Source organism: Micrasema longulum, unplaced genomic scaffold (genome assembly GCF_059751315.1).
Source record: "Micrasema longulum isolate JH-2025_06_02 unplaced genomic scaffold, ASM5975131v1 h1tg000277l, whole genome shotgun sequence".
NCBI classification, from domain to species: Eukaryota; Metazoa; Arthropoda; class Insecta; order Trichoptera; family Brachycentridae; genus Micrasema; species Micrasema longulum.
In genome coordinates, this window is record NW_028277481.1 from 262,364 (window position 1) to 289,865 (window position 27,502).

The following is a 27,502-nucleotide window of genomic DNA, read 5'->3' on the forward strand; positions in this document are numbered from 1 at the left end:
GATAAGGAAGCTTTCTCCCAAGTGATCGTCAACGTCGGGGGGACCCGACATGACACGTGAAGAAAGAGAAAGTATTAATATACCCATTTTTTTATTTATTAATTTGGTGTTTATATTGTAGAACACCATATTTAAACTTATAATATTAGAAATCAAACACCGATGTGAGTCGATTTGAGACAATTTACCAAAAAAGCAAAAAGATGGAGACACGCCTATGGTAAATATTACTACTCTAGTGTAAATATCCAGGGAGAAAATACGGGAATATGTTTGTATGTAGAAAAGTCAAACCGCGTTTCTTCTTAATGTCTTAATATTGTTAGTCGCAACAATTAGAATAAATGCAATTTGGCCAACTTAGAAGGGCATATTGCCGAGAGCTATATTTTCCAACAAACCAAAAATAGGAAAAATATTATTGATAGAACCAACTGGTCTGAAGAGTATAAATTTAAAAAATATTTACAGGCGTCCTAGTATATACGTGAAATAATTTGTCAGACGAATCTCACCCGCATCTATGAAGGTTTAAGCTCTTTAACTTCACAAATTCACAGAATTATGGATGCTAAACATTAAAAAATTTAACATTATTTAAATACGTTAAATTAAAAACTTGTCCTAAACAAGTGTGTGAAATGATTATTTTCGATCATATTTATATGTTAATTATTAAACTATTATAAAATTCTGCTAATTCAAATTGTAATTTGTTTTAGCATCTGAAAAAATTATACACGCTTATATAATGAAAACTTGTGTTCTTAAATTAAATTCAAATAACTTGACTTTTAAAACATGATGCTTATGCAGATACGAATATTAAAAATATTGTTTCTAGTTTCGGTCTGAGTGACTTTTGTGTACAATAAAATATATTATTATGAAAAAGACCGCGTGTGCTTAAGTTTAAAATGCTTAAAATGCCTTATATGCTGTTGTTGTTTTTTGCTTTAAATGAAATAAATTAACAGTTTATATAAAAATATACAAATTAAAAATAAAATAAAACAAATTAATGTGGCATGTGACGTAATTTTTTCCACAGATATTGGATATTCATAATTTAATCGGTTGATAAAATTTTCCACGCTAAATTCTCGTGGCTTTTCCTAATTTGTTGATCATGAGAACATATCACGGAATAATACTAAAGCGTATCCGATTTAAAGTGAATTTTTAAAAAAAGAGTTAATATATATGTTAATAATACCCACATACCCAAGCATAATCATTGGGCTTATGAAAACATTTTTTTAAATTTAAGATTAAGAAAAAGTCACCGAGACGGTTTGGTCATGTATAACGAATGGATGAAAAAGGAATTGTAAAACAGATACACATCATGGCGAGAATGAACGGTAACGCAAGACAAAGATGACCAAAGAACACGTCAAAACGTGGCATGATAAACCAAAATCTTAAGTCTAGTCATGTCAAAACCAGGCAACCGATGGGCATGTATGGGCGGTCCATCCTCTCTGTCTGCCTCTAGGTGGGAATGGCGTGATGGTAGTAGTAGTAGCTAAGCCAATAACGAATCTAAGCGCAAAAAACATGTGTGCAATTCGCTGTTTTTATTATTTTTTCTAATATTATATATTTATAATTCTTTCGGTTTACTTACAAGCTAATGAACTAACATACCCTATCGCCGTCAGGATTTGGAAACTTTTACTGAGGGTGACAGACTAATTGACTGTATATACTTAGGTTGCTCTGACGGCGGTAGGGATTAAAAGCTGTAAATGTAATTTTTAAAAAAACGCGAATCTTTTCTAAACAAAGAATTTAAAAAAAAAACATTAATCGTTCATTCCAGCTAAAAAAAATATGCTTTTGGCAATGTGCGGATTTGTAGCTCAATCACAAATAACTATCGATGTGCTATTATTATCACCATGGTTTATTATATGTTTTTAAAAGAAATATATTTATTTTAAAAGAAATATTTTATAGAGGACAGTAGAATGTACTTTGCTAAGTTTACGAGTTGTCTTTACGGAGATAATTTATTATCTCTTGCCACCCTGACATAAAATAATAATTATTTTTCAAAAAGACGAAAGGAAATTAAAAAATAATGTATTATAAATGACTCCCATATTCTTTTCTCAAAAAATGTTATCTCTCTCTGATGCAACAAACCAAAATATCTCAGATTTATTTAAAATTTAGTCTCTTTTGTAGTACTCCGTTAGCGTCATAAATGTGCAAATTTTGTTTTTTTTTTTACCAATTTTGTTTAAGTGGTTTTACTCAATAATATTGATTCCTAACTCGTGGAATGAGGTTTTATACAAAATACGTGCACTTGGCCACGCGGACAGTTCTTTCTTTAGGTCCAAAGAGCCTCAAAGGATCCAAAAGATAAACATTTTATGCTAATATAAACGATTGAAATGAACGAAGTTCTGTTCCTAAAGGATGAAAAGAATGAATAAGATTAAAAGAAATCATTTGTCTTCGGACCTTCTATTATTCTAGATATTAAAAAGATATTCACACTATCAACAAATAAAATATAACCCGTTTTCGTTTTAAATATTATGGTTAATTAATAACCCTGGATAATGCAACAAAACAATTAAACGAATTTACGGTAATCAAAAGCACTTCATTGTTTTATTTCAGCTATTAAGACATGAGAATAGTTGCCTTCGGAAGAATTCTGGCTGTGAGGCAATTTGACTAAGTAAAGAGAGAACTGAAAGCTTTATTGATGCGGGTAAGATTCACCTGAATTGATTCAGCTACATACTTGGCAAAGCTTAAGATATTTTTCAATGAAAATATTATTGATTTAATCAAATGGTCCAAGAAAAGGCATTTTTCAACAATATTTTGAGTTTGTCCAAATTTTTGTAGAAAAGGACTGGATTTAACTCCCTGGGGAGAAGTTAATATTCACATATTACAACGAGATGAATAACATTTTAGAGAAGTTGTCTACAAAAATTTGGAAAAACCCAAAATATTTTTAATAAATCCTCCTGGTCCACGAAGAAGCAGAGAAATGGAAAAAATTAGATTTTCAGGCGTTGCTAGTATGTAGGTGAAATTATTTAATTAGATGAATCTCACCCGCATAAATAAAGGTTTCAGCTGTTTAACTTCACAAACATCAACAGATGAAAGAATTAAAGGAATGTAGATGTTTAAATATGGGCAGAATGGTGAATATTACACAGTGTGTAAAGTGGCCACTCAAACCAGCCAATGACAAGTCATAATCCCTGTTGATGTCTAGACTTCTACATTACCTTCGTTAAAATGTTCTTGTCACTGTTGTAAAATATTCAAAGGGATTTTTTTAAGGGTAAGATATTATATGTTACTGATCTTTCCGATTGTTAGTTACAATTGTAAGTATATTCATTGTTTTAAAATTTAGGTCATAATATTATGAAATTATCAACAAAAGTTTCCACTAACAAGCCCCTTTTTGTAGCTTGTTGATTTAGGTTTTGAAAATGATATGTGTGATATTATTATTCTTTGGGATAGATCTTCCGGCTTTTCGTAGATCTTTTCATCATTAACACAGTGTAGGATTAAGATGGATCGGCAAATTTTAGGTTAAAGTTCCATATAAAGATCGTGTTCTAAAATATATTGTACACCATTATTTTATTGCCCTTGTTTGTCTTTGCTAGGTACATAGTTTAATAATTTTTTTATTCAGTTTCTTGTACACATCTTTTTTAATACTCGTATAACTAACGGTTGTAATAGGCTTAGACCATATATCAGGGGCGAATACTCCTTATAATCGATTACATGCAGCTTACCATATTTTTTTGACATCGCAAGTAATGTTTTATAATACTGTAGTATTATTAGGAAAAAACACATCACCAAAAAAATATATTACTTTTCTTGGGTAAGTATATTTATATCATATTCCTTTATTCCATACAGCGACCAGTTGCGCCTCTATTGGCCAAAATTATTATTACTGGATTACACGAGATTACTCTGCTCACTTTAAAATCACTAATTCAAATACGTCTTTAACCTAAAACTTTAGAATCTCGTTCGAAAAATTACACTTGCGATTACAGTAAAATTTTGCAGCTTTCATTAATGCAATTTAGTCTTTCAACACTTTGTCATCAGGGCTAGTATTCTTTAAAATACATCAATTTGACTTACGACAGTCTAAGGGAGGTGACAATATACGCACTCGTTATGTGTGAGAAAGAGATAACGAATATATTTTGTATGTCTTAACACGGAAGTTACAATAATAAGTAAGTAATTAATAATACTTATATTTTGGTGGTTTGAAAGAAAATTTGCTTTAAAATAAATAAATAATTTGATATTTTAATCGAAACGAATTGATATTTTAATCCATAATATAGTATGAATCCTTTAGTGGGTTTTAAAAAACAAAGATTTGCTAATTGTTTTTTAATTGTAATTCGTTTTTGTTCATACGATGACAGTTGAATATTTTAGGTTATTCTTCAGTATCCATTTAAACTTTTAAAATTTAGTTAGAGTTATGATAAACACGTTACTAGTGTATAGTGTTAAGAATAAATATATATGAAGAATTATAATATGTATAACTTATGTCGTTTTGTGAATAATAATGTGATATAAAAGTCGATGAAACAATGATTCTTAAAAAGTAATTTATTTTTTGTTTGGTGAACTATCGTACTCGGTAAGGAATACTTTTAAATTATTTAATTATTATCATTTATTAAGAAATGGTGTTTTATTTCAAGACAAGTTATAAGTTTGACTTAACCAAAGATGCACCGGTAAGCTAATGAATCATCTAGTTTATTTATTATTTTTTCGACACATAGCCCAAAACGCGAAATAGCTGTGCGGATGGGTCGTTGCTTTCTAATGACGCAGGCGGGGATTCGAGTCCATAAGGGGTTCCAATATTTTTTTTTGCAATTATATTTTTTTAAATTGTATTTTTTAAATCAAATGTTTGTGATACATTAGAAAATATTTTTACTGAAACTATTAGCCGCTGGAGCCATTTGTTAGGAACTATTTATTAAATATAAAATAGACTTGTTTTTTATATGCCATACTACCGCTATGGATATTTTATCAAAATTTTCATAGCTTACCAATTTAAAAACTCACCGCTCGCCACTGCCATATATATATATATATAAATATTAAATAAATACGTACTTAAAATGTAATGCATTAAATTCGTGGTCGAATGTTTTATTAAATGTTAAAAGTAATTTTACGTAACCACTTACCGACTTTTCTATGTCTACCGGTTTCAAGACGAACCCATTTCTTCGTCGAGACAATTAAATAAAACATCATTTAGATTTCATCAGAAATTAAGATTTAAAATACCTCAAAAAAAGAGGCAAATTATCATTATTCAGGACTGCTAAATATTATTTTTTTAACTAGAAATATAGATAGTATGATGTAGATGCATTCACCACTCAATACAGCCCAAATGTAAAATAGATCATTAATAGTGGGAAGGCTTCAATTAATAAATAAAATAATAAAATTAAGGTTGACGAATAACTAGAAACAAATATAGAATTAGAAAAATAAACAAGAATTTATTTAATTTAACTAAATTTTTCTAGAGATCAAAGTCAGAATAGAATAGTGCGAGAGACTTCTTTTTTACGATGCGTGACCTTCTTTGCAGTAGACTTTAATTTATACCTCCGAATGCGCATTGTACGATGTTACGTCTTCTCAGTACTTTTTTACTGCGTCGAAACGTGGACACTCACCCAAAACACTTCAAAAAAGATCATAGCCTTTGAAATGTGGTGCTACAGGAGGATATTAAAAATCTCGTAGGAGGACAGAGTTCGAAATAATGACATTCTCCGAAATGATGGAAAAAGATAAAGAGGTACAGATGACCATAAAAAAAGGAAACTTGAGTACTTTGGGCATGTGATCAAAGCCGAACAATATAACATTTTACAAGTCATTACACAGGGAAGGATTGAAAGAAGACGCAGCGCAGGTAGAAGGAGCATCTCTTGGCTAAAGAACTCGCGTGACTGGTTCCATTGCAGCACTCAGTCCTTGTCCAGGGCAGCTGCCAACAAAGTGAGAATCGCTACGATGATTTCTAGCCTCCATCTGGGGGAGGAATGATAATAACAAGGAGAAATAAGAATTTTAAACATAATGATAACATTGTTTTCTAACACAACTATTGTACTTTTAAGTATTTTTTATAAAAAAAAAGTGTTTTTAATTATGCTTCTATTTAATTTGTTTTTGCTAGCAACTGTATTTATAATTACCCTCCATTGACGGTACTTAATGCAAATTAAATATAATTGCTATGATCTTCCAAGTATTTACAACATACTTTACACACGTTTTTAATTTGTATTAAGTGATAATTATTGTTATTGTTTTTTTCTTCATTTTATTATTTGAACGAACCACATTTTTACAATTATTAGGAAAAAATGAAATGCCATTAACTTAATGCACTAGTCCAGCGATCTGGTTCTTTTTCACTCACAGAGCTCCATTCTTCATCCACACGGACACAGAAAAAAACCATTGAATGATTACTGCTATTTTTTTTTTAAATTACATGAATGGACGTTTCGACAGTGGATTCCTTAAACTGTTACCCATAAAATAAACATTTCACGTTGACTTTGCCAGGAATCAAACCCGGAACCTCAAGCATAGTTAGCAAACGCCCCAACCACTACACTACTAGGCGAACTTATCTTCACTTGATTTTCGTCATGATTTTTACCCGAGTGTAGCCACAGAACCGTATTATTTTTCTGCCCGGACACAGAAAAAAAATAATTTTCAAAATTAATATAAAAAAAACGTTTACTTTGAATATTTTTAGCTTAATCGAACAGCAAAAACGGGTTGAATTTTTAAACTTAAATCTTCTTTTCCGAACATTTAAGTCTGGCCTTGTGAGGTCAAAGCAACGATCTTTCATTGGATGTTCTTGGGTCATGAATAGGGTTGCCATCCGTCTTGATATATCGGGACTGTCACTGTTATTGAGCCCTCTGTCCCAACGTCCCGATGAAACCTATAATGTCCTGATTTAAGTTAACACAGTGCAACGCTGTTTATCAACAAAAGCCTTCCACGGCCGTACTGACTATGAATATGAAAATAAGGTGGCAAATGTTTTCAGCAATTGATGTATCTAAAGAACTTCGTGGAAGCTGATCTTACCTCGATAGAGTTCTGTGTCGATAGGTTCTGTGAAAAAAATAGTTTTTTTGACAATTTTTGAAACTGAGCGAGTATTTCATTTCTAATCCTGCTCATAAAACCATTGTGGAAAAAATAATGTCATTGATGTTGGCCCAGTGCTTGTGCCCTACTTCGAGATTTAAAATAAAATATATCATAAATATGAACAAATTGCTTCTATGCATTTTCTTGTAGGACATATGTATATGTATGTGGTAAACGTAGTATAGTTTAAAGTTTTACAGCGGTACTAGGATGTACAGTTTTACGTAAATGGGATAAACTCATTTTTTTTATTGCATTGCCCATATATTAATTTAGAAACTACGTCATAAATGTCTTCAACAAATAATACACCAACGTAACTAACTGGTCTTACAATGTGACAGTAAAATGGAAAATGCACGTGTTTTATAGACAGTTTTTCAATCATCGTTTAACATTTTTCTTCTTTCCCATATCCGCTCCTATGTGGACATCACCAGACGTCTCCGAGAGACTATCGCCAGCCAATACTTTCGCCTCTTTCCACATTGAGCTTTTCCAAGTTTCGCCAAATTAATCCGAAAAACGTCACCGGCGGCCTTCTATGACGGCAAAAGTTCGCACGTGTAAAAAAGAAGCAACTTTTATTAAGGTTCTCCCGAGGAATCCGCAGTAAGTATCCAATCAAGGTTCACTGGTGTACCCTCAAGACGCTCGTTAAAGGAGGCGACTGTGTCCTTTTTTGGACTTCAATGTTGGTTATAAAATCAAACCACCTTATACTGAATATTTTCCTCAAGTACAAATCAGAAGTTTGCTATTTTAAGTTTTGGCAAGGTGCCAGGTTTTGCACCCAGGAGTACTGACACTATACAAGAGTAAAAAAATTGACATTTCGTTTTGGCCGAGTTAGAGTACTAGACAGCACACATTGTGTTAAAAGTTGCTCCAGCGACTCCTAGTTGGGTTGCGAGCTCTTCGTGCAATGTGCATGCCACCATTCTCAGTTATGTGAATTCCCAAGTATTTAAAGCATTTAACATGCTCGATTCTCTGCCCATTTATATAGTCCATCACGACAAGATCTTTCGCGGATAATCTGGGTCTTTTCAGTATCAATATTAACCTGCAGTATAGCAACAGTTTCCTGAAGATCAATAATAGATTTTACGATTAATGTAATCCTTAAAACATTATTTTTCCCAGATATTTTTGAATAAAGTGAACAGAGGCTGAATAAATGCAACTTACAAATAAAGTGGCCACTGCACACACTGTGTAACATTCACCATTCTGCCTATGTTCAAACATCCATGTACCCTTCTCAAAATTGTTTTCCCTATCTGTTGCAATAAATTCAAATATGAACAACTCCCTAGGGAGGAAATCCAGCCAGTCTGCATGCATTTGGACATACTCAAACATTGTTGAACTAACACAGGGAGTTTAAAGAATACTTTTATCAAATAAAGTATAATCGCTGTGGAAACAAATTTAAAAACGTGCCATGTGTACATTTCGGACAGTAGTACTCGCCAAGGCTGAAAGTTGACCCGTCAATTGGACTTTAAAAAATAATTCACGCATATTGGTATATAAGGAAATTGGGTTTCGAACTTGGCCCAATCGATAGGAAGTTGTTCTCGCGTTACTAGGCTACGGAGTTGAACATTATTTCTGTGCTATTTACCTGTGAAACAAAATGAAAACTTTTTCAAATATCTGTTTTATTTGGGCTGTTGCTTGTTGTTACTTTGTTGCAAATGGCGCTAAACTTCGTGAGTATTTATTTTTTATATTAGGTACAAACACTATGCATTATGTAGGTAATTCTTATTTAAAATATTGTTATTACTATCATGAAATGTAATAAATTAAAACTCGATGTTGTCATTCGAACATAATAATGTTTGCTTTTTTTTGTTCTTTTAAGTCTTAAAGCTTTTAATCAAAAAAAAAAATTAATACAAAAAACATATTCAAGTTTTTGTAATGTACCCAAGATTGGTCTTTATTTTATTATTTTTTATTTAGATATGCATATCCACTGCAGTGGCTAAGAATTTGGATGAATAGATATTTAAAGATTGTTTTTCTGTCACTCTTTAGCAAATCTGTCCCCGATAGTATGCGAAAAAGACAACTGCACGTCGAACTGATTGTGTCTAACTACAATTTTCAGTCCCGTTTTCCGCATCCAAAAACGGAACCGATTTGGTTATCTACGAAAGAGTTTAAGAATATTTTTTTCTATGTCAGTACCTTTTGCGTTTTTCAAAAATAGTTATTATATTTGTATACTGTACGTCGGGAGATGGCCGATAAAACTGGGTACTTTTAAGGGTTTTTGGATTATCTTATTCCCATAATAAAATATTTAGCAAAAAACAAAACTATTATTACACGTAAATTATAAATATATATAGTTGACAGGAAGAAAATACGGAAATACATTTGTATGAAAAAAAATCGTACCGAGTTTCCTATTATCAAGCGTAATTTGTAGGACGAAAAGTAATTAAATATTAATTATATAAATCCTTCAATTAAATTTCATAAAATATAATAGAAATAATGTTTTCGGGTAATGTTTATTTACTTTATTTTTTTAAAGCGCGTGATTTCGAAAAAAAACAATGTTTTAAAATAGCAATACAATGAATATGATTTTATTTGTGCGTTTTACTAAACTATAGCCTTAGAAGGATTAATTCATTGAAGTAAGGAATTACTTTAAAAAAAAACTGAAATGAAATAATTATTTTAGAATGACGCATTAAAAAAAAAAACAACAATTTTTATAACCTAATGTAGTACTAAAAACTCCTTTATTTATTTATTTCAAATTACATTTGTATTCATATTCACTAACACATTATGGCTTTTCAGGCTGTGTCCAAGTTAAACCATAATAATAAAAAAAAATCAAAATGTTAAGTTAATTTTTCAAATAAAAGAAATAACATCAAATACTTTGAATAGCAATTCTTTATGATGCAATTTGAGTAACAATTTATTTCAAATTCATCTCATCATTCCCTTTCCGCATCTAATGGTGCATAGGGCACTGCATTGGTACACCAATCGCTGCATATTTTGATCCCTTGTGTTACATGAAGGTTAGATGATCTGTCTTACGCTTCAGGTACCAGTACAGGGACTATGAAATATCTTAGCGTGAAAACGCCCTTTTAAATAAATATTTTCCATCAATTATGTCGGAAATCAAACACGAGACCTTTTAAATGGTAGACGCTGACCATAACACCACGAGGCCGACAAATTTAAAATTAAAATTAACAATCCAAGTAAAAGAAGCTCTGTAAACGCCTAGACTTCCATGTTTGCTTCTCAAATTTTTTTCCCTCTCTGTTGCAACATATTTAGATATGAATGACTTTAGGAAGGAAATTCAGCCAGTCTGCAAGCAATTGGACATACTCAAACATTGTTGAACAATATTCAAGTAAGGTCCATTGAACCAACGTAATGTTAACAACAAACTTTCGGTAGTAATATTATGTTAATATAAAAAGTATTCAATGAATCGCGATTGATTGCAAAATACATCCCATTCGCCGAAAAACAACCTTTACATTCTTAATAAAAAAAACATCGGTTACTGGGACAATGCACCTAAATTAGCGTTCTGACGATATTGAACATGATTTATCTTTAAATTAATCGAACTATCCCATCAAGGTAACCAACGAATTATTCTAGGTCATCAAATACATATTCCGATACATAATTCTATGTTACATCCAATAAAAATTTGAAAGTGTTTACATTCTAATCAAATTTCCAATTTTTTGACCTTTATATCTACTATAATGTAAAACAAACGCCACATAAGAAACTAATTACATTTTGTAAATACCTAAATGAACACAAAAATTTGATTCAACAATGTTTGAGTGTGTCCAAATGCTTGCAGACTGGCTGGATTTTCTCCCTAGGGAGTTATTCATATTTAAATTTATTGCAACAGAGAGGGAAAACATTTTTGAGAAGAAAACATAAAAGTCTAAGCATTTACAGGGCTAATGACTTGTCATTGGCTGGTTCAAGTGGCCACTTTGCACATTGTGTATCATTCACCATTCTGCCCAAACATTGTTGAATTATCTACCTAGTTAAAGAAGAAGTATAAAAATCGGAAAATTGTTTTCAGGCGTGTCCTAGTTGATTTGGTTCAGCCGGATGAACCTCACCCGCATGATAAAGGTTTCAGCTCTTTTACTTCAGAAAAGTCAACAGATGGAAGAGTTAAGGAAATTTGGATGTTTAAACATGGGCAGAATGGTGAATGTTACACAGTGTGTAAAATGGCCACTTAAACCAGCCAATGACAGGTCATAAGCCCTGTGAATGCCTAGACTTCCATGTTCCCTTCTCAAAAGTGTTTTCCCTCTCTGTTGCAATAAGTTTGAAGAATTTTTTAAAAATAGTTTAATCTAATTTTTATAATACTACAGGCATAAGGAAAATTTTAGAGAAGGGAAAATCTAAGTATTGGCATCCACAGAGCTTATGACCTGTCATTGGCTGGTTTAAGCAGCCACTTTACACACTGTGTAATATACACCATTCTGACTATATTTAAACATCTATATTATTTTGATTCTTTTATTTGTTGACGTGTTGATAAATCCACCTGGTCCAAGATAAAGTACTTAAATTGAAAAATAATTTCAGGCGTTGCCTGGTATGTAGGTGAAATAATTTAATTATATGAATTTTACCCGCAAGAATAAAGGTTTCAGCTCATTTACTTCATAAACGTCAACATATGAAATAATCGAAGGAATATAGACGTTCAAATATAGGCAAAATGGTGTGTAAAGTGGCCACTTGAACCAGCCAATGACAGATCATAATCCCTGTGGATGCCTAGACTTCTTTTTTCCCTTCTCTAAAATGTTCTTCATCTCTGTTGTATTATGTTGATTTTAACAGCTCCCTAGGGGGTTGAATCCAGCCCTTGTCTACAAAATTTGGACAGACTGAAAACATTGTTGGCTTGTTTTTAATTGACTTCGGCAACCTACCTCCACTCTTGTGTACTACATACTTATAGAATAGAAGACTTTGTATATTATAACTTTAATTTTTATTGAATAATGAAGTCATTTCCTACGCCAGACACATGAATCATATGATTATTTTTATAAACTATGGAAAATATAAAATATTATGCTGTTACGTTTTAGTTTTTAAATACCTGTATTTTAAAATATCACGCCTTTTTTAAATGTAATACGACGATAATTCACCGTTTTCGGGGGGTTTTTTTAGCTTAGTCTCTTAACAGTTAAAAGGAAACATGGTTTGACTTTTCTTCATACAGACGTATTCCCGTATTTTCTCCTTAAAAAATAACGAATTCATTTAAATCAACTAAAAAAAATACACTAAAAATAAAAATTTGCACTCAAAGTGGTTTATGTGACTTTTGTGTAATTTTTTTCTCCGAATCTTAACCGAATATCTAATCAATATGATTTAAAAAAATTTTAGTACACGAGCATCTTTGTAAAGAATTTTAAGGATATTTACCAGTCTTAATTGTTTTGCTTTTTAAAAAAAAATTCTTGTGGGAGCTAGGACCACTCGCAAATCCTTAAAAGCGTCTAGTTTTATCTGCTCCTGTCTCGGACGTGCAGTATACAAATATGATGAATTATTTAAAAACACTGTAAAATGTACCGACATAGAAAATTAAATTTTGATACTTCTTCTTTAAAAAAATCTGTTCAGTTTCGGGGTGCGGACAACTTGACAACGATACTTCGATACTTCGATACTTCGATTTGTCGATTTTAGTTAGGCATAATCCGTCCGATGTGCAGTTGTCTTTTTCGTAGAATATCAGGGAGGCATCTGCGAGCAAGTAACAGATAATCTGTGTTCGAATGAATGTAAAATTAATAAAACACTTTTTTATTAGACCACTTGAGTTCCTTGAGTTGAGTCCCTCATTGATCATGTTTTCATATCTGTACTTTAGATAACGATCCGTGTATATGCTAACACCTTAGATAAGTGACATAAAAATCCCCCTGCTCTGAGTTTCACTGATTAATTTGTTTATTTTTTGTTTAATTTCTATGACATTGTGAACAATATTTTGTGTTTACTATATTAATTTTATATCACTTGTCGATGGGAGGAGTGGTCTTCCGAAATTGTAGTAGTGTTCTTGTAAAAGAATAAAAATTGTGTAACACAAATAACAAAGTTTTATTTTCATAATAATTTATAATAATTCACTTGAGTTTATTTCAATACACTACTAGTTTCGAAAGGCACAGATCCGTCTATCTGCAAGTGTTGTAAAAAAATAAACATAAATATTTATTTATTTAAAGGCCTTGTAGGCTTTTAAAAAACAGACATATTTTACACAAAAATAGCAAAACATTTAAAATGAAGTAACAAGAAAAAGAAAACAAAAATATACAAAAACTAATCTTACATGTAGTACATACATACATATATTCCAGTAGAGAGAACAGAAGTTCATTTTTTTCCATCGGTTATATTAAAAAAATCTTAAAATTAGAAGAATGTAAAAAAATAATAATTAAAAATACAGATATAAGTTTTTTTTTTTTTATAAAAAAAGAAATATTTGCGTTCTTATAATTTACCCAAATATTTAATTTTGAGGGCCATTCTCAACGAGTTGTAAATAACTCACTATTAGAAAATGGAATCAAGTTGGGGTAGAGTGGGATTCGAACCACGGACCTTTGGTTTGTGAGTCCGAGACACTAGCCACGGGACCACAACCCGACTGTGAATTTAATAAAAGGTATACAATATAAAACAACAAAGTATTATTTAAGTATTTAAATTTGGAGATAATACATTGATACACTGCCTTTTAAAATTCCAAAGTGTTGTATTAAATATATTAATATCATTTGCGTGTTCATTTGCAAATACATGAATTCTCTTTATAGGCGAGTGTGCACTGTAGCTCGTTGTAGATACATTTAAATAGAAGAGTTTATTAAATCAAGTTAATTAGTTTTAACAGTTCGGGACAGTCAAATATTGAATATAATCATTTAAATAAAAATAACAAATCATTTAATTTTCTTCTAGTTTTTAATATGTGTAGATGTAAATATTTATTTAAGTATGTATAATTAGTATGTTCAACTGGAATACCTAATTTAAAATTAACGAAAATATATAGAAAGTAAAAATCTTGCTACTGACCGAGGTAGGAGTGGATTCCAATATTCCCGCCATACAAACCCCCTCTTATTTATTACATCTTCCCACCCCTGGCGGTACCTAGATTTTTCATTTATGTTAAGTTTATAAAAACACCTGTAGATTGAAGTATCTGTGCCATCCGAAACTTGTAGTACTTTGAAATAAGCTCAAATGGTACAAAAGTGCTTTATCTTTTCATATATAATTCCACTCAAACCAGCCAATGACTTATAATAATATTACTACGAAATTTTCTGTAATATTGAAGTAAATCTTAACGTTAACAAATAGTTGTCAAATATTTAGGTATATTAAATCATTTTAAATGAAATATTTTATGCTTCGAGATCTCTGATAATTTGTTCAACCCCTAACGGAGCAGTTTCGATTAAATAATACAAAAGAGATTAAGAACATTTTAGAGAAGGGAATATAATTATCAACAGCTTGCTTACCACATACCGCACACCGCATCTGAGGACATAAGTCTCTAAATAATGATCAGCAGATGGATTAATCGAAGGAATATAGATGTTCAAATATAAGAGTATTGGTAAATGTTACACAGTGTGTAAAGTGGCCACTTAAACCAGCCAATGACAGGTCATAGGCCCTGTGGATGCCTAGACTTGTATATTCTAGTCTCTAAATGTTTTTTATCTGTGTTGAATTATGTTAATCATTCACTTAACTATAAACTATTTTATCATTTAAGTACCAAAGAATTTATGTAAAATTATGCACTTAAAACAGAAAACCACTTTATCAATGTTTATGTAAATGTTAATTTTATAAAATAAAATGAAAAATCATCTTCTGTCGTAAATAACCGTAAAAATGTTATTCTAGGCTGTGAAATTATGCCTGAAAAATATTGTTGAACATTGTACCTGTTTTTAAATCATAAAAAATAAATAAAAGGCAGAATACAAATTATTGAGAGAACCAAAAAAACAGAAAATACTTCCGAGAGTTCCACTGATTGGTGAGTTGGTTTCTCGGAAACCGGAAGTCTATCACACCATACTATCATTTGTGTGTTCTAGTGAACTTGTGATGTAGCTCAAAGTACTTTTTTTTTTCTTTTATTTTCGAGAAACTTCGCTATTAATTAAATGCTCTAATTTTTACCGCGTGTGTTAGAAAATATTTTTTATATTCAATTTCCTGCAGCACTGGATTCCCTCATTACCTTCCGCTATTTAAAATAACCTAGTAAATTTGTTGCGATAAAGACACATTTATTAATTACTAATTGATCCGTGTGTGCAATTTTCATCTTATGTATCTGTGTTTATATTCTTTACATTGTCAGATAAATAATTATTGATTTATAAATAATTATGCATAATATTTTGCTATTACAACCGTTCCGGCTTCACTCAAGTTTAATCGTACTTGGTATTATTACAGATGTCTGTTTAACATGCTAATAATTTTATGTATGATGGTGGCAAAATTTCTTGATCGTTTTTACGTTGACTTCTGCCGACTTACTGTTGACAAAAATTTAAAATGCTACAAGGGACAAAGCGAAGACATTCTTTTATAAAACCCACATGTCACAAACCAACAAATGAGAAGATTGATTTTGCCACGGTTTTTTAAAGTTTTTTAGGCAATTTTATTCCTTTACCCGCACGTTTCACAATTGCAATTTATTAATTATTATCTCGGCAACTACTATAAATATTACTACGATTTTTTCTGTAATATTGAAGTAAATCTTAACACAAGAAATAATTGTCAAAAATTTAGGTATATTAAAAAATTTAAAATGAAATATTTTGTGCTTCAAGATCTCCGATAATTACAAAATATCGAGTACCATGAGAAAAGTTTAAAAGTGAAACATTTATTTGAGAGAAAAAGATGTAATCTAATTAGATCACCAAGCAAGACACACATACAATTTTATTATATTGAAAAGAAACGATGATTATCAGGCGGTCATTTCCGAACCTCAGGTTACTTAAACTTTTTTCGCACATTATGTTGAAGGTTAAAAGCATAAAATTTAATTTATTTTTTTAAAATATAAAAATACATTAATATTTTATAAACACTATATTTAGTTATAAAATCGATAGGTGAGGTTTTAAGATAAAATGCGATAGCAGAGCAGTTTTATAAATAGGTATTTGATCATAGTTTTTCAGTCACTCTCTTGCGCAGATGCCTCTCCGATACTGTGCAAAAAACAAATGCACGTAGAACTGATAATGATTACTGAAATTGACAAAATCGAGGTCTCGTTTTCCCGATTTCCACACCCCAAAACTTAGCCGATTTTTTTTTTATTAAAGAGTAAAAATTGAAATTTTCTGTAAAGGTAAATTTTGCGTTTTTCAAAAATATTTATCGTATTTGTATGCCTTAGGTACTTACGTCAAAAGACAATACCTTCGTGATCGCTCGGGAGAAATTATCTTTAACTATACCGTCATAGTGATGGTATGGATTTCGTATCTTCCGATCGTAATTGCTCCCTATGGACTATTTTATGCATTATTCATTCCGCCCGGACAATAATAAAAAATATTTAAAGTTGTAAATTTATATTTCAGCACAAAAATTTCACCGTTGCAAAGTGTCGGCATCTACAGACTTCAAGGCCAACCGGTGTATGGAAGAGGCCGTTCAGCACGCCATTAGCTACCTCAGTGAGAGTGGAGACTCTGAACTTGGTCTTCCAGACCTGGATCCATTAAGGGTTAATGAGATTGCCATCAGACAAGGGAGCAAGGATGCTCCAGTCGCCATAGAGATGATCTTCAGAAACATCGATGTCTTTGGAATATCGCAGTACAAATTGAAGTCTGTGAAGTAAGTATTATATATTTATAAATACACGAGGATTAATTTTAGAAGGAATCGTACAGCTTTTTTTTAGTAAAATCAACAAGAAACAAAAATAATAATTATACATTTTATTTCAGTAAAATGGCCAAATAGCTCAGATTCTATCTAATTCTGCCATACAAAACAAAGCCTATTTATTTTTATTATAACAACGTAGAAATAATTTACAAAATATGTATAACATTAAAATTTAAAAATTAAACTTAGGTAGAAAACTAAAAATTCATAAAAATAATCAACTTGTAAGGAGAGAAATGAAAAAAAAATAATCAAAATAAATTAGATTATTTTATATTATGTCCTTATAGTGGTCTCAGCATTTTCAGCCATCGCTCGAACAGGGGTGAATGGAACCACCCTGAAGTGGCTTGGAGAAGCTTTTGTTTGAGCTTTTCAGGCGTTCCCATAGGCTCCAGGCTTTTTGGTAAAGTAGGGCCGCAAAGAAAGGGCCTCGGCGGCCTCCGTAGTGTAGTGGTCAAGATGCTTGACTCACACATTGAAGGTTCCGGGTTCGATTCCCGATGATAACAAACAATTTAATGTGATTTTTCTCAAGCCTGGGTGTTCTGTGATGTAATTTACCACTGTAATTGGGCCTCCTGGCCTGTTGTGGTGCAAAAAAAAATGTTTAGCCGTTCAGCTGTAAACTTTTCGGAGGTACTGCAATACCAACGCAGTCCAAATAATTGCCTGTATGCATTGTTATAGGTGACCCTTAATTTATTCCACGATGCTTGCGTATAATTGTTCCACAGTTCCGCTGTATACATGGACGTCAGATATAATGTAAAGAGGATTTTCTTCACTTCGCCTCTGCACTGAAAGAAGCGTCTTGCTACCATAGAGGCCTTGACATTGATGGCTCTTTTCTGTCTCTCTGTATCGTGATCCTGAGAGATCAAATAATTATTTGTTTAAACTTTGTTAGAAGTTGAAACAGTATCTGTGGCTTGGATCTATAAAGGTCAATGTCGTAAATTGTAATATTATGGGAGAATTATTGTTTAGCTATTTTGTGGCGTTATGAACTGCATGACGTTTTTGATGACAAATATTCATAAAAACATTACGACATGTATGTATGTATAAAATTGTTTAATATACAAGTTAATTAATTGACATCAACTTTAAACATCGTTTTTTAACTGTCGTCGGCCTCGTGATGTAATGGTCAGCGCATTTGCCTACCATGGAAGAAGTCTCGAGTTCGAATACAGACATGGTTGATGTGAAATATTTATACCAGTCCCTGGACTGGTACCTGAAGCGTTATTATTATCTTACCTTCATGTGTTAAAAATGATCAAGATACGTTGCAATTGGTGTACCAATGCAGTGCCCTGTGCATCATTAGGTGCGGAAAGGGGATGATGTTAATAATTTTACAAAACACAAGAAAAATGTTAAATTAGTAATTGCCCCTTTTGGACCCCAGCCACAGATACATGTAATTAATTATTATAAAATACTTATAAAGGCATGTGACTAAAATTAAAATATGCATTGGTTACCAACTTTTTTTTTTTTGTATTTCTGTTAAAAAATATACTTAAAAAATGTATATATCTAAAATAAAATCATTTTTCGAATGGCAGATTACGCCTCTTAAAATTTAGATCAAATTTTGGTAATATAATTCTCATTTAAAGGAACAAAAGGTTGATTGAAGCAAAACATATTAATTTTTGTTTTTGAAAAAAAATACTAAATCACATAAACTTTAAAATATTAAAACCTTATTTTGTGTTAATTTTACTTAACCTAGAATAAAACTAATTTTCCATCATTACAAAAAACGTGTCTCAATATATCATTATAATTTAATTGTTTTGTATAATGCATTTTGTTATATGAAATTTTCTAAAAATTAAACGCTAAAATTAATTTTTCATTTTTTTACCAAATAAAAACTTTTTTATAGGGGCAAAATGTCGTCACCGAAAGACTTCAAATTCACAATAGATGGAGTAATTGACAGTTTGAGGTTGATCGGACAATACAGCATGAATGGAAAAATACTTGTTCTTCCAGTCAAGGGATCAGGAGCTTGTAATCTTACATTGGGTATGTATTTTTTTTTTTATCAAGAAACATACAGTACAATAGGATAGTTTTATAATATAGAAAATTATACTTTTCTTCAATTGACCAGTGAAGTTTCCACATTATATTAAATATTAAGGTTTTCAATTAATTATTTTTATTTTTTCAAGTCAAATAATTTTATTAGGGGAAAAAACATAACTGAAAGTAGTTAAAAAATTAAAAACAAAGTAAAAAAGTTATGTTTAAAGTATGTTAGTATTTACATAAATAGAAATAATATTGAAAAAAAAACTTAGTGAGAGTCTTTTTTTTAATAAAAAAATAAATATATTCGTTCTTGTGATTTACCCAAATATTTCAATTTTGTGGCCATTTTCAAAGAGTTAATAACTCACTATTAGAAAATAGGAACCAAGTTGTTGTAAAGCGGGGTGCGAACGCTGCGAACCTCGGACATCTGGTCCGTGAGTCCGCGATACTAGCCACGGGACCACGAGTAGGTACAAATTAAATGTTTTTTTTTTAAATTAGTAAAAATTTAATAGTTAGAATTAATATAAATAAGAATAAAACACATGCAAAAAAAAATAATTTTCAAATAGAAAAATATACATACTTTTTTACGGAATTTAAAAAAGAGCAGATGAGAAGCAACTACGAGTATCAAAGAAATAAAAATCAATTGACCATATTTAAGTTAATTTTAAAAACATCTTAAAAAATAATAACACATTTTGATAAGAAAATCAATATTTAATTTTTAAAAGCAATTCTAAACGTAATTAAAAGAAGTTTAAAAAATATGCAGAGTGCAGCAGAGAAAAAAGAAAGAATAGCAGTTTTTCTAGTCATATTCAAAATTTAAAAAAGCAATATTAAGAAAAGATTTCAAACTAAAGGTAATAAAAAGTAATAAAGTAATGTTAACAGTATAAAATATGTAAGTATATTATGTAATGTAAGAGAAAAACGGTAAGTAATTATTTTAATAAGATCAACGGAAATTTTATTAATAGGTTTTCCATACACGTTTTTCAAATAATTGTAATCCTGTATGATAGATTTCTATACGAATGATAAAGCTGTTAAAAGTTGAACAATATCTATGTAAAAACGAATTCTGAAAATAGTTCGTATTGACGTTAGGTATTCGAAAGGTTGGGTAATTTCGTAGGGCGCGTAATGAATAGTTAATTCGAATTATATTTCGGAGCTGGGACGAATCAGCTAGACCGTTTATTCTTCTTATGGTGACATTCCAGTAGGGTAGGGGAGGGGGGATTGGCTATCATCATAGAAATTTTTATTTTGTCCTTAGTCGCTTTGAATAAGGATTTGGAGCTACTGCGGAACCACTCGCAATCAACTCATCCGGGACTAAGGGGGGTATCTAGGGTCCCCCAGGAGCATATTATTTTCAACAACTTTTTTCTTAACCAGCATATTGATTTGATTTTTGTATAATCCTACCCCATAATGTTGAGACTGTTTTTAAATTAAAATATTTTTCTGTCGAATTCCATCAAAAATAATTCACATTTGTCTTTGCTTTCCCCTCGTGCAAACAGCATACTTACAATTCATGGCTCTACAGATTAATAATCTTTGATAGTTTTGTCAGCTCGCAAGTGCGCTTTTTGCTATTTGGTCGCATTTTTCCAGCCATAACCACGAAAATCTGGATTTCAAGCTTTACATTTTGTATGCACTCACCCTCCCAATTCTCCGCTGTACTGCCTCGCTAGCACGTAGCGAGATTTTAGATCAGTGTTCTTCAACGCGCCGCAATTTGCAAAGTTATAATTATGGCATAATCTAAGCGGACATCCCAAGTGTCATCACAAGTCAGAAGTGACAACACCGATTGCTTCCTAAATGCTAGCCTTTACTGTAAGAACACATCGAAAGTACCGTTTAATGAGATTTTGTTCACTGTTCTGAGGATCCTTGGCAGAGGGGAAAAGAATCCGATGTCGGTTTTATAATTTTCCACAGCAAAAATAGCATTGGTACGCAAGTTACGAAACGAGTGAAAGAATTGATGAAACGAGGCCCGGAGGGCCGATTTAATGATGCATAGCATGTGACAGTATATTTAGCGTATAACTGTGGGTATTTGTTATTATTTCAATCAGGTATCTTGGTACTGCAGATTAATTTATGTACTCCCTACAAATAAACTAATTTGCATAAAGCAACATCATTTAACAGGTACTTTGTTCATTATCTTGTCATCTTGACAAGTCTCATTAGTTAATTTAGAATACATTAGCCAAACATTTCCTAGCAGTAGTGGAGATCAAACACAATGACACGATAAACTGAGATAACAGAAACAAGTTTTTAATTTCATTTTAATTATGAATATTATATTATATTTATTAATGTTATTTTTCAGAGGGCATACGAGCGGGGGGGACAATTACAGGAGAGCCACAAATAAGGAATGGAAAGGAATATCTGAAAATGAAGGATTTTAAAATGTCACTTGATTTAGAAAGGTAAACAATTAAAATCATCTTTAACATCCCTTTATCCGTACACAACAGTGCAAAGAACAAAGCTTAACAGTAGTGAATAGCAATCGTCTGTTACATGTAATTAATATGTGCAATAGCTAGTCATTCAGGTGGTGTGTATCAATTTGTTACATTAATGCCCAGTATTTTTTTTCACAGTTGATCAATTAATCAATTAATACGTACACGAGAAAATGTACACTAGTAATTAGTCAATAGTCAAAACTCAGCGTACCAAAATCTCACAATTTAAAAAAAATGTTTAGTAATAGAGGTTCTATTTATTTTTTAATATACACGGCACGTAGTGCCTTTTTTCTTACAAAGATACATACTAAAAATAATATAAACACTTCAATATTTTGTAAAAAACGTAAAAATCAAATTGAAAAGTATTATTTTAAGAAAATACTATTACACTGCAGTTTCGTATAAAAAACATACATAGATATAAAAAAAAAAATTAAACAATGTGTGCAGATAAATTTTTAAATACAAATATTTTTTTCTTTAAGATATACAAAATATAAATGTATTGAATACAATGAATTATTTTATATCTCAATTTTTTTTTAAATTGCAATAATTATTATTCTTTTAGTGTTTCGGGTTACATAAATTGTGAGGATATGTGGTGACTGGGAATTTGGATAAATAGGAACATTGTTTTTCCGTGACTGTCATGCAGATACCTCCCCGATACTGTACGAAAAAGACAACTGCGTGCCGGACCTTTCATGCCTAACTAAAATAGACAAAATCGAAGTTTCGTTGTCCCGTTTCCGCACCTCAAAACTGAACCGATCTTATATTTTTTTTGAGCAGAGTATGTATCAAAATAAAATTTTCTATATCGGTACGTCTTACCTTTTAGAAAAATAGATTTCATATTTGTTTACCGTGCGTCCGAATGTAGTGGAATAAACCGGGCTATTTTTATGGGTTTTTGAATGGTTCTAGTTCCCATTATATAAAAATTATCAAAAAAACGAAACAATAGAAACACGCCAACGTTTAATATCTAAAGTATATAAAACAATCAATGCTCTAGTGCCATAATCCAGGGAGAAAATACGGTACTACTTTTGTATGAAGAAAAATCAGACAGAAATGTATTGCAAAATCATTTTTGAGAAGAGAATAAAGAAGTCAAGGCATTCAGATGGCTAATTTATTTATTTTTGTTTCAAAAAGTTAGTTCATAACATCTTAAGAACTAATATAAACTTTTCATAACATTAAAGTGGTGCAATGGTTGGCGCGTTTGCCTACAATGCAAGAGGTCTCGGGTTCGATTACCGACATGGTTGATATGAAATATTTATTTAAAAAGGGTGTCTTTACATAAGAATATTTCATAGTCCCTGGACTGGTTCCTGAAGTGAAGACTGATTATCTTACCTTCATTTATCAAAAATGATCATAAAACGCTGCAATTCGTGTGTCAATGCAGTGCCCTACGCACCATTGGGTGCGGAAAGGGAATTATGATTTTTATCGAAATTTCTCACGGACATATTTTTTCAAACTAAAATGAAATATTTCAATGCTTTCCATTTATTCAGGTAACTCATTGTACTGCTTCAATCCCTTGTGCAATGCATGTGAGCATTGAGTTACGACATTAAACCAATAACGAGTCATATGCTGTAGCATTTCCAGACTGACTTCTTACTTGGAATGCCGGGCTACCAATTATCGTTGTGGAGAAGGGATATTCATTTGGGTGTTCACTTTTTTAAACTCATTGGTGGTCGCATTCGTTATTCCAATATTCTCAATGAATTCGGTCTATTCGTCCCTGATAATTATCTTTGACAAAGGCAACACAGGTTGTTCTACCTACTACGATACAGAACTAACCTGCCAATGGTTATGCCGATAGGTAGAGCAATCGTGTCGCCTCGGATGTCGGTATATTTCACGACAGTGGGATTTCTCTTATAAAGGCAATTTCCAAATTGTAATATTTATTTATACTTTAATATATAGTTGGATAATTTATAAAGCGCCATTTTTGTGAAAATCACCTCAAGGGCGCTGTACAATTAATAAATATCCCAGTACGTCTTGCAGCTACAGAGCGCATGGACGGTTGGGATTCTAGTTCCTCGTTTTCAATTAAGATCAATCAAAAATTATAATAGATAGGAGCTAGATTACAGGACGTCTTGCAGCTACAGAGCGCATAGACAGTTAGAAATTTAGCCCCCATTTACACATTTTAAAAATTGACAAATAAATTTAGTGTATTACAAAATAATAATAATATGAATAGTAAAAAGGAGTAAGATTACAACACGCCTTGCTGCTACTAAGCGCATAGACGATTGGAATTCTAGACCCCGTTTACAAAATTAAGGTATTTTAAAGTTGAAATATGAAAGCTAGATAACCAATCATCGTGCAGCTACAAAGCGCATGGATGAGAGGAATTCCAGCAAAGTTAAAACAATATCAATAAATTTATAAAAAATAGAGTATAGTAGTAAATTGGTCAAGTGTTCATACCAAGAAGTAAGCAATAAAAAACTAAATAAATAAAGCACTGTATCAACTCCATGGTTAACAAAGGGAGATAGATGTCCGAAGAGAATCTTTTGTAGACAGTAGGTAGATATCGTCACCATGTGGTCCACTAGGCTGCTGGAGAATTTCTGGAAACGCACGTGTGTAGACCCCAGGATTACGCCTATTGTTCCAACGACTTGGTGTCCATTTTGGTCCGTATTATTTCGTTTTATGAGACGCAACATTCCTGTTCAAATTCACTTCTTTACATGAATATTACACAAACGCGTGTATAAGCGGTTTGATTTATAATTTTGTATATTATTAGAAGGCAGATATTTGAAATATTATGTATTTATCAATAAATGTCAGTTCACTTTTAGTAGCACTGTTGTAATTTTTTAATTATGGGTGTAGTGTTCTAAATAGCAAAATATTATTTTTTTTATACATAATAAGGTTTCCTCACTTAGGTGTCCCGTGCCGAGGGAAAAATTTTACAAAATGTGAAACATGCCTTTAATTAGCTAGTTAACAAAGTTGATACAATAATAACAATAAAAAACATGTAATTAAATCCCATTAATATAATAAACAATATAAACTAAAATAATAATCAAAAACATAACCAATTTTTATGTATGTCCATTTTACATTTTTTAATTTTATAAATCTAATGTGTATATTTTGTAATGTATTGAGAATGAATTGGATATTTTGTAGTGTTCTCAATCTAACAAAAAAAAAAAATTAAAAAAAAAATCCCTGTAATATCCTAGACTTCTATATTATCTTCTTCAAAATGATTTCCCTCCCAGTTGCTATAAATTGCATTACATTAACAAATGATGGTAAGCAAATAATAAACTTATCTTTGACGCCTGCACTGAAATATTTTTTTTCAGGACGCACCTGTACTTTGAAAAACTGTTCAGAGACAAAAATATAGCTGACAGCATGAACCGCTTCCTGAACGATAATTGGAGGGAAATCTACAGCGATCTGAGGCCCTCCATTGAAAAGGCGATTAGTCAACTCTTCGAATTATACACGAGAAGAATTCTAGAAAGAATTCAATACAAGAATATTTTCATCCTCGAATAAGGATCTCAATGCACTCGCACTTGTTAATTTATGGTATAAAATTTATGAATAGTTCGCAGATATATTTATTAATGTAAGAAATGTGTGAATAACAATGTAAAGGCCTAAGACACAAACTAGCCGGCCGCCGACGATACGTATTTTTTTGTACTTACACAATCCTTATCCCGCCTTAAATTTTTTGAAGTATTACAGTTCAAACCAATGTGCTTCCAGCTCAAATTTTCAACTAACAAGAATCTATGAAATACTGTCGAGTAAAAAAATATTTTTTCTTTAAATTTATAATTCTTAATACCCAGCCTTTGAAATGTGGTGCTACAGTAGGATATTAAAAATCTCCTGGGTTGATAGAGTCCAAAACGATGACGTTCTCCGACGGATGGGAAAAGATAAAGAGGTACTGAAGACCATAAAGAAAAGAAAACTTGATTACTTTAGGCATGTGATGAGTGGCGAAAAATATAAAATTTTACAAGTCATCCTACAGGGAAGAATTGAAGGAAGACGCAGTGCAGGTAGAAGGCGCATCTCTTGGCTTAAGAATTTGCGCGACTGGTTTCATTGCAGCACTCAGTCTTTGTTCAGGGCAGCTGCCAATAAAGTAAGAATCGCAATGATGATTTCCATCATCTATCGGGGAGAGGCCATAAGAAGAAGAAGAATACCTGCGAAAATGGTCTATTACACTAGCTGTACCCCTAATACGTCACAATTCTGTAAAATTTTTAATTTTGTTTGTGACCGTTTAAATTTTAACAGAACATTGTCACAAATCTTGACGTCACAATTATCAAGGCCTAGCATGTCGCGTTTTTGTAGGGACATATTTTAAAATAAATATTTTTTTACTTTTAAACTCCGGAATATCCATATTGATTTTTAAAATACAATTACTTTTTCAAAATCCATTTCACATGATTTTATCGGTATTCGTAGTATTTGATATTCCCCTATTATGGAAAAAAGCAGTTTCATTATTTTTAATATGTTTTAAACAATTCATGTAGATATTCATTTTCTTTAAAAAGTATTTAAACCGTAAACACCTATTGGTACAATCGTTTTGTCAGAATGTGTAAAACTCACGTAACTGTTTAAAAACGCCTTAAAAATAATAAAACAACTTTTACAAAAATTGTGATTTGAAGCATTTGTCATATATATTAAAATGAAATTAGCATTTGAAACACTGATTTTGTTGTTAGTCAGTATGTATACTACAAAATAAAATTGAATACGTTTTTTAAACTAGAAAGTGGTTAATAAAGTGTTTTTATTTTTATTTTGATTATAAAGTCCATACATTAAAATTTTTATCACGTTCACATTTTACAATTAATTATTGTTACAATTTACAAAGACAGCAGTCTTTATTCGCATACAAAATTTACAAGTATTCAATTGAAGTAATTACTTGGAAATCCTTTATCAGGGTCGTGTATTTATAAATACAATTACTATTTAATCATCATCATCATTGCCATTAAAATCATAACCCTTATTCGCAACTAAAAGTGCTTTGGGCAGAACATTTCTTATCTATGAACATAATTTCATTAAGTTTTTATTTTTATTTTCCAGTTTTATCACGTTATTGTGCATTTAATGTCCTGGAACCTGGACTTGTAGTATAATTTAAATGAAATCTATACATAAAATCAATATTTGCGTTATTCTATTTCACAAAAAACTAATGAATTCAAGGCGTCAATAAAACTTTTTAGGATGCGTCTTTAAAAAAAAAAAAACTATTTAATAACTAAAAGCGTATCTGCGAAATATCACTTTAAAATGACGGTATTAGATATTGTTAAACGACAAAGTTTTCGTTATTAAAAGTATTAAACTGATTAATATTTTTTTTGAATGAAATAAAAATTGAGTTAAGTGATTGCTTTTATCTTTTTTTCCACAATTCTTCAATTTTTTTTTTGTGAAGCAAAAAAATTGTGACCTTTATTGGTGTTCATGAAAAAATTTATAAATTGTTTGACTTCATACATCATAGCATAGTGATAAAATAG

The 27,502-nt window shown here is 31.2% G+C and overlaps 1 protein-coding gene across 1 annotated transcript; it reads left to right on the plus strand.

Annotated features, from left to right (window-relative positions):
- Positions 1-8,824: 8,824 nt before the first annotated feature.
- LOC148282936 (protein takeout-like) lies at positions 8,825-26,745 on the plus strand. Its single transcript, XM_088224283.1, has 5 exons — positions 8,825-8,981; positions 17,001-17,259; positions 19,217-19,359; positions 21,740-21,842; positions 25,277-26,745. Exons 1-5 carry the CDS (start codon positions 8,906-8,908, stop codon positions 25,473-25,475), a joined length of 780 nt encoding a protein of 259 aa, XP_088080409.1. The 5' UTR covers positions 8,825-8,905; the 3' UTR covers positions 25,476-26,745.
- The last annotated feature ends 757 nt before the right edge of the window (positions 26,746-27,502 follow it).